The 7,999-nt window shown below is 60.8% G+C and overlaps 1 protein-coding gene across 1 annotated transcript in view; it reads right to left on the minus strand.

Moving 5' to 3' along the window:
* GRID1 (glutamate receptor, ionotropic, delta 1) overlaps positions 1-7,999 on the minus strand; it is a 625,808-nt gene that overhangs the window by 198,828 nt on the left and 418,981 nt on the right. Inside the window, exon 7 of the mRNA XM_005871153.1 lies at positions 4,601-4,771. Within this exon, the coding sequence (XP_005871215.1) occupies positions 4,601-4,771 (171 nt within the window). The remainder of the gene's footprint in view (positions 1-4,600; positions 4,772-7,999) is intronic.

A 7,999-nucleotide genomic window follows, 5' to 3' on the forward strand; every position in this document is an offset into this window, starting at 1 on the left:
GCCTGAAGGAGCCCTTGCCTTCCCCTCCATCCAGGGAAGGCGCAGCACAGGGCGTATTGGCAAAGGACGGACACGCAGAGCACATGCTGTCACTACCCAAACCCTCAGCCCCGGGCGCTGGCCATCAGGACACCCCAGCACAAAGCGACAGGTGAGAGTAGACAGAGCAAAGGAGAGGCCGCGGTGTGGCAGACAAAAGACCCGGATGCAAAGCAAAGGGCCTGGAACCCGGTCCGAGAAGCCAGAGGGAGCCAAGCCAGAGGAGGCAGAGCCAGAACCAGGAGAGGGGGCGGGGCTTCCCGGGCCTGGGCCTCACTCCAGGTGGGGGCAGAGCTGGGGCTGTGGGAGCCACTGCGCCTGGTGAGATGAGCACAGGGTCTGGCAGCTTCGGTCCAGCCGTGCACAGGCCGGACGCGGTGCATGGACACAGCATGTGCTCAATGCACACTGCGTGAGCCACTGAGTCCCACCCACCCCTTGCCAAGGGCTGAACAAGGAAGACCGCTCTAGCGAACGTTGATGATGACCAAACACGGAATCCCACAGGCTGTGCGGGCAGCTCCCCCTTCCCGGGGTGGGCAGCGGGGCTGACACCCAGAGATGCCTGCACAGGCAGCTTGTCCCGCAGAGGGTCCCGCTGGGAGGACAAGCTGAGGCCCAGATGTCACAGCTTGAGAAATCCCTCCCAGGCCTGGCCTCTCTGCCGAAGAGCTGCCAGCCCAGCTGTCCAGAGAGGGGGTGCAGGCTGAGGAGGCGCAGATGGTGGCAGTGGCCAAGGGTGCAGGCACTCTGCTCGCTGCTGGGTCCGGGGGAGGGTGTGTGGATGGGGAGGGCGGCTGTCCCTACCAGCAGGTTTCTTCTTCCCGATGCACACATGCCACCTGCAGCCAGAGGGCAACCAGGTGCCCGAGGAGGCCGCCTGTGCGCTGCGCCTGGCAGAGGCCCGCCTGCACTGCCCTCTCTGGCTGCTCACTGTTCCGGCTGGGTCTTTAGGGTGGAGAAAAGCAGGGACAGTGACCAAGGCCCAGGGCCGCTCCAGGGCTCAGAGCTGCAGAGGGGAGGGTCGGCCATGGCAGCCTGAAGCCGGGAGAGCACAGAGAGCCCAGTGATACAGACCCGCGAGCGGCGCGTCAGAAAGGCTTTACTCGGCCGCACGGAGAGTGAGTCCCTCTATGGAGCCCCTGGACAATCGCAAAATGCAAAAAGGAGAAATTCCAACCCAAGAAATCAACACCACATCAGCCCGAAACCTAATGCAAGGCCCGGCTCCCAACCCCTGCCAGCGCCCCGGCATCCGCCTGTCCCCCTCGGAAACACATGGGCTGTCACGGGCGCTACGGGACAATATGCCGTGGCCGCCGGGCAGCCCAAGCCACCAGGTACTGCAGGTCTAAACGGGATTCCGGGGCTGGTCACCACTTCATCACTGGCCACTGGTGGACTAGCCCAGCCCTGCGCCCGCTGGGCAAGGAAAGGGGGTGGGACCCGAGCCGACAGCCCTGCCTGCGCTGCAGCCCCGGCATTTTCCTTCCAGGGACTCCCTCTCCACTAGTAGGAACCCAGCTCCAGTGCGATGGCCCTGCCGGAGGCTTCACAGCACAGCCCGACCACAGCCCCTCCCCGGCCTCGCGAACACGCCTGCCCCAGCAGGTCTCCTCAGAGCAGCGTCTGGGGCAGAGCCCAGAGGACAGGAGCGTCCCTTCCAGCCTCCTTCACCCCCTCAGCCCAGCACTCAGAGCCCAGGCTCCTGTTACTGCTCCTGAGTGGGTTGTTCTAAAGTGTTCTTGTCTCCTGGGGGAGTCTCACGGCCAGAGGCGAGCAGAGGTTCCTCTGCCTCCTCCACTGTCCTCAGAGGGGGCGCCAGCTGGGGGGACCTGTACGGATGGCCTGTGCCTGGGAGGAGCCTGCAGCATCCCGGGCTGCTGGGCGGGATGAGTAAACAAACCCACAAGGACGCGGGCAACAAGGCAGAGGTTCTTGTAATAATACTGTACTCCTAGGCCCTCGAAGAGGCTTGGAGACCGCTTACCTGGTGTTCGACCCACATTCCTCACAGACCCGCCCACCGTCCTAATGGAGGCCTCTGGGGAGCAGGGTCTTGGACGAAGAACTCAGGGGCCCAGCACGGCTCTCCCACAAAGGGCAGCTCTCACTGCTGCGTGTGAGGCTGCGCAGTGGGTGGCAGGGCACTGGGTGTGCACGGTGGGTGTGCACGGTGGGTGCGCCCAGTGGGAGGCACGTGATGCCTGCGAGGGGCAGCCCAGGCGAGAACAGCCCTCCCACCTGCTGTGAGCTCTTGCAGTGTGTGCTCAGGGGAGAGGGGCACTGGATCCCGCAAACCCCGAGGCAGGCCAGCCTCTCCACACGCGGCCCTCCTCCACGTGACACCGCTAGCTCAGCCTCACCCTACACGCTGTCCCCATGTCCTCTCATTGACTTTTCATTATGACCCTAAAGGCAGGTGCGTTCTCACCCATCTACAGAGGAAGAAACCGAAACACAGAAGGAAGAACTAGTTAGTACTGGCGTCCTGGAGCTGGACCCCAGCAATCTGGCGCCCGTGCCGGCGCTGCCACGCTGCAGGGCCTCTGGGTGTCGCTCCTGTCTGCTCTGTGGGGTGCCGGGTCTCGGCAGGACAGCGGGAGTTGGGAGGCCCGGTCCCAGGTCTGACACTGCACTGGCCACACCTCTGAGCAACCTTGCCCTGTTGGTGTGGTCATTTCAGTGTGGCCTCCACGGGACTCCGCACCAGCCTGCCTGGCAGCCGCGTGCACTGCACCTGCACCTGCACCTGCACCTGCTGACCTCTGAGATGAGGCAGCGCGTGTTTGCGCCCTGGGAAGAGGCCCCCCCTCTGCTCCTCCCCAGAAGTGCAGTGTGAGGAAGCAAGAGCGTGTGAGGAAGCAAGAGCGTGTGAGGAAGCAGGACTGGTGTCAAAGCAGGAACTGGATGAGTGGACGGGGCCAGGGAGGCGGGGGCAAGGCTGGCTTGTGTTTGGAGAAGATGAAGCTCTGCAAGGAGAGGGTCTCCCCAGGTCTGGCTCCATGAGCGAGGGAGTCCCCCCCCTCCTGCCCCTGTGGGGGTGTGGGATGGACAGCTCACACCCCTGAGCCACATCCCCTACTCCTCTCCCTTCCACCTGGAGAGCAGGCATGAGCACCGAGCTGCGCTGCAGGGCCGGGCTTGGCCCGCGCCCTTCCCCACTCCCCAGAACAGCGGAGAGCAGAGCCGACCAGCGGCGTCCAGAACAGACCCTCTTGCCCCAGCACCTGCCTCTCCCTGGCCCCTGTGCCCAGGGCTCCGAGGCCTTGGTCCTGCAGGGGCCTGGGGTCCACTCTCCTGGCCAAACCCCAGACATCCTGATGGTCCCGGCGCAGGAACAGGGAGAGGGGGATCGCTCCAGGGAAAAATCGGGGTCTGCTGTGTTTCCATGAGAACGATTTCCAGGGTTTACCATCTGTTGGGGCATGTTCTCCCCACCCCCTCGCCCCCCACCAAATACCAGATTACAGAACGGATTCAGCGCTTTGGCAAATGGCACGTGCCCGGCCCACTCCAGAGATTAACCATCCCCCATGTGCCTCTCCTGACAGGTGGTGCCCCCACCCTGCAGTGGGGCTGATACTCACTGGCAGCCACACCAGCCCTCCTGAACCCCTGACTTCCACCCTCATGTCTGGCTGGCTAAAGAGGTGAGTAGTCCTAAATGCTGAATGCAAGCATCACTCTCTCACACACACACACACACACACACACACACACACACAAACTTCTGGGCGATTTTCACAAACCCAATGGAAGAAGTGCCCTGACGTTACCCACCACATCTCGGATGAAGTTCCCTGGTGCATGACCTTCTTCATGGACAGTGTCCACAGCGCTCCCCTGCTGCCCCACACCCACAGGAAACCAGCTCTCTCTCAGACGGGGCACAGCCCACACCTGCGCCCCTCTTGGGGGCCTGAGGGAGGAATGGCAGGGGCGGGGCGGGCCCTGCCCAGTGCCCTGGCGGCCCCGCCTCAGCATTCAGCAGAGGAGCTGGCCAGTCCCTATTGCTCCCCAAGAGCCATGTCATATTATTGACTTCCCAGAGGAGAACCTAAACCAGGTTCCAAATGAGGACCCCCGGCTCCTTCCCCAGCCCTGCCAGGAGAACCCCCCCAACAAACCACCCAGCTCCTTCCCCAGCCCTGCCAGGTGAACCCCCCAACAAACCACCCGGCTCCTTCCCCAGCCCTTCCAGGTGAACCCCCCGAACAAACCACCCAGCTCCTTCCCCAGCCCTGCCAGGTGAACCCCCCCAACAAACCACCCGGCTCCTTCCCCAGCCCTGCTAGGTGAGCCACCTCAACAAACCACCCGGCTCCTTCACTGCAGAAGCAGAAGCCGAGGAGCCCGAGGAGCCCAGAGCTCCCTACCCCTCAGCACATGGCTGAGATACAAGAGGCGCCTGGAGCTAAAGGGCCTGGGAGCTGACCCCGCAGCTGCTGCCAGTGCTGCTCAGAGACGCTGCCCTGCGCCCCGCCTCCAGGTCACCAAACAAACCCGTCATTAGAGCTGGCGGGCAGACTGGCCCGGACTCCCGCGGCACGGCACTCACCTGCAGCATCTGGAGGTAGCCCTCCTGGGGGTCACACAGCAGGGAGGAGATGCGGTGGTTGTTCCTCGTGCATTTCTGGTTGTCCTTGGCAGCCGGGAATATCTGTCGGACCACGGTCATCCTGCCCAGGGCGCTGTGGACCAGATCCAGAATCTCCGGGTCACTGATTTCCTGGGGAGACAACCAGACCCACACTTACCATCTGCTGGAACTTCCTCTGCCAAAGGCCTATGAACAGCTGAGCCAAAGGGATGCAAGGGCGGCCCAGGTCAGTCCCTACTGCTTGTTTACAAACAACACTTGCCCGCCCCCAATGCAAGCAGGCTATTCATCTCCCCGCGGCCCTGGCTCCCTGGGGTCAAGCTCAGACTCAGTGGTGTCAGAAGCACATGGTGTCGGCTGCCCTCCTGGTTTCTGCTGGGAGTCAGAGACCTGATCTAGGCAAGCACAGCTGGCTCCCTCTGACATCACTGACCAAAATGCAACAAGTCACCTCTTATCCTATCTAATAAAAGAGTAATATGCAAATTGACCATCACTCCAACACACAAGATGGCCACCCCCATGTGGACACAAGATGGCCAGCAGGGGAGGGCAGTTGTGGGTGATCAGGCAAGCAGGGGAGTGCAGTTGGGAGGGACCAGGCCTGAAAGAAAGGGCAGTTGGGGGCGACTAGGCCTGAAAGGGAGGGTAGTTGGGGGCGATCAGGCCTGCAGAGGAGGGCAGATGGGGGGAGAACAGGCCTGCAGGGGAGGGAAGTTGGGGGGACCAGGCCTTCAGGGGAGGGCAGTTAGGGGCAATCGGGCTAACAGGGGAGTGGTTAGGGGCACTCAGGCAGGCAGGCAGGCAAGCAGTTTGGAACCAGCAGTCCTGGATTGTGATAGGGGTCCCAGATTGGAGAGGGTACAGTTTGGGCTAAGGGACACACACCATCCCCCCCCCTGCCCCGTGCACTAATTTCATGCACTGAGCCTTTAGTTCATTAATAATTGGATTCTTTTTTAAAAAGATTTGCATACAAATTTTGAAAATATATCCATGCATTCATTCACAGCATGAAATCTACCCCATATCTCTTGCAGGTGTGTTCTGTGCTCAGCAATGGGGATATCACTGTGAGCAAGTCAGGCCTCACCCCATTCAGTGACGCCCAAGGTCATCCCAGGATGACCTATGCAGGGGACGCAGTAAGGAAATAGAGAGGCAAGGGAACCCCTAGTCCCGGGTGAGCATGCTGAGCCCTGATGTATTTCATCTCATTTGGTGCTAACAACAGCTCAGGTGCTCACAATAGCCCAGTGCTCACAATGCCCAGTACTCAAACAACAGCCCTGGTGCTCACAATAGCCCAGTGCTCACAACAGCCCTGGTGCTCACAACAGCCCTGGTGCTCACAATGCCCAGTGCTCACACAACAGCCCTGGTGCTCACAATAGCCCAGGTGCTCACAACAGCCCTGGTGCTCACAATAGCCCAGTACTCACAACAGCCCTGGTGCTCACAATCCCCAGTGCTCACAACAGCCCAGGATTCCCCAGGCAGAGCCGATTATTATCCTGTTTACAGTGAGCACCATGGAGTGCAGAGATAGCAAGGGAGCCGCCACAGGGAGCTCTTCCCAAATAGGCTTCTGTGAGGAATCAGCACTGGAGCAGAGCCTGAAGGATGAGCTTGTTAAGCTAAGTGCTGGCATGTAGGAAGGGGGAGGGGCAGTGCCCAGCTGAGTTGGTGTCAGTGCTGCTGAAGATGGGGAGACTGCACCATGGCAGCTGCACCTGCTCCTGTGAATGCACCAGCTCTTGTGAGTGGGCACCTGCTCCTATGAGTGAGCACCTGCTCCTGAGAGTGGGCACCTGCTCCTGTGAGTGGGCACCTGCTCCTGCGAGTGGGCATCTGCTCCTGTGAGTGGGCACCTGCTCCTGTGAGTGGGCACCTGCTCTGTGAGCGCACCAGCTCCTGCGAGTGGGCACCAGCTCCTGCGAGTGGGCACCTGCTCCTGCGAGTGGGCACCAGCTCCGGTGAGTGGGCACCTGCTCTGTGAGTGGGCACCTGCTCCTGCGAGTGGGCACCAGCTCCTGTGAGTGGGCACCTGCTCCTGCAAGTGGGCACCTGCTCCTGAGAGTGGGCACCAGCTCCTGCGAGTGGGCATCTGCTCCTGTGAGTGGGCACCTGCTCCTGTGAGTGGGCACCAGCTCCTGTGAGTGGGCACCTGCCAGGAGAGCGGCAGGGCTGTGAGACACCACAGGCTCCCAGGACCTGGGTGGGGCTGACAGGCAGAAAGGAGGGTGACAGGAGGCAGCCTGGAGCAGAGTCCATGCCTGCTGGGATGGGGGTCCGAGCCAGTGGAAATGCCCACCCTGACGACAATGAGCAGCCTTGGAAGGTTTTAGACACAAACAAGCCACCATCAGGTCTACATTTCTAAGAGCCTCTGGCAGCTGTAAGGAGGGAGAATTCCACAGGCAGAAACATGCTCATGGGAGGGCCCCAGGGCCTACAGACAGGAAACCCGCGCGGCCAGGGTCTGGGCAGTGGGAGCTCAGGCCGATGAAGCCCCGGCTGGGAGCCAGGCTCTTAGCTGTGCAGAGCCACCAGCCACCCTCTAGGCAGCCGGCAGTCCTCAGGCTCAGACAGTGAGACGGCAGACGTGGAGCTCACGGCGTCAGGAATCAGTGATGGTTGTTTCTGTCGCTTGAAGGTTTAGGGTAAGATGGTAAACAGTGTATTTCAGGGATTGTCTCAAAGCCTGACAGGACTGCCAAGACTGCCCAGCTGAAGCCCAGGCCGGGGCGGGGAGAGAGTAAGAAATTAAGAGGTGCAGCCTTTCAGAATGATCAACAGTTCCCGGTATACTGAGTTGCAGTAATCTCCAAAGAGCTGAAGTGCTGTTACATATTGCATCAGGGTTGAAACCACTGACCTATGCACTTCAGACAAAGCCTGCTTTAAGGGAAGATGATCTTGTTGGATACGGACCAACTGACAATCAAAGGTAGGGACATAGCAATGCGCTCCGGTCCCAGGACCAGGAGGCGAGAGGGTTCAGGCCAGCAGGTTCAAGAACCAGCACTGACAACAGGACAGGTGGTGTATAATAGTGGGGGGCTAGGATAGTAGGGGACCAGGACAGTGGGGGACCAGGATAGTGGGGGACCAGGATAGTGGGGAACCAGGGTAGTAGGGGACCAGGATAATGGGGAACCAGGGTAGTGGGGGACCAGGATAGTGGGGGACCAGGATAGTGGGGGACCAGTATAGTGGGGGATTAGGATAGTGTGGAACCAGGATAGTGGAGAACCAGGATAGTGGGGGACCAGGATAGTGGGGAACCAGGATAGTAGGGGACTAGGATAGTAGGGGACTAGGATAGTGGGGGACCAGGATAGTGGGGGAGTAGGA

Source organism: Myotis brandtii, unplaced genomic scaffold (assembly GCF_000412655.1).
Source record: "Myotis brandtii unplaced genomic scaffold, ASM41265v1 scaffold33, whole genome shotgun sequence".
Classification (NCBI taxonomy): Eukaryota; Metazoa; Chordata; class Mammalia; order Chiroptera; family Vespertilionidae; genus Myotis; species Myotis brandtii.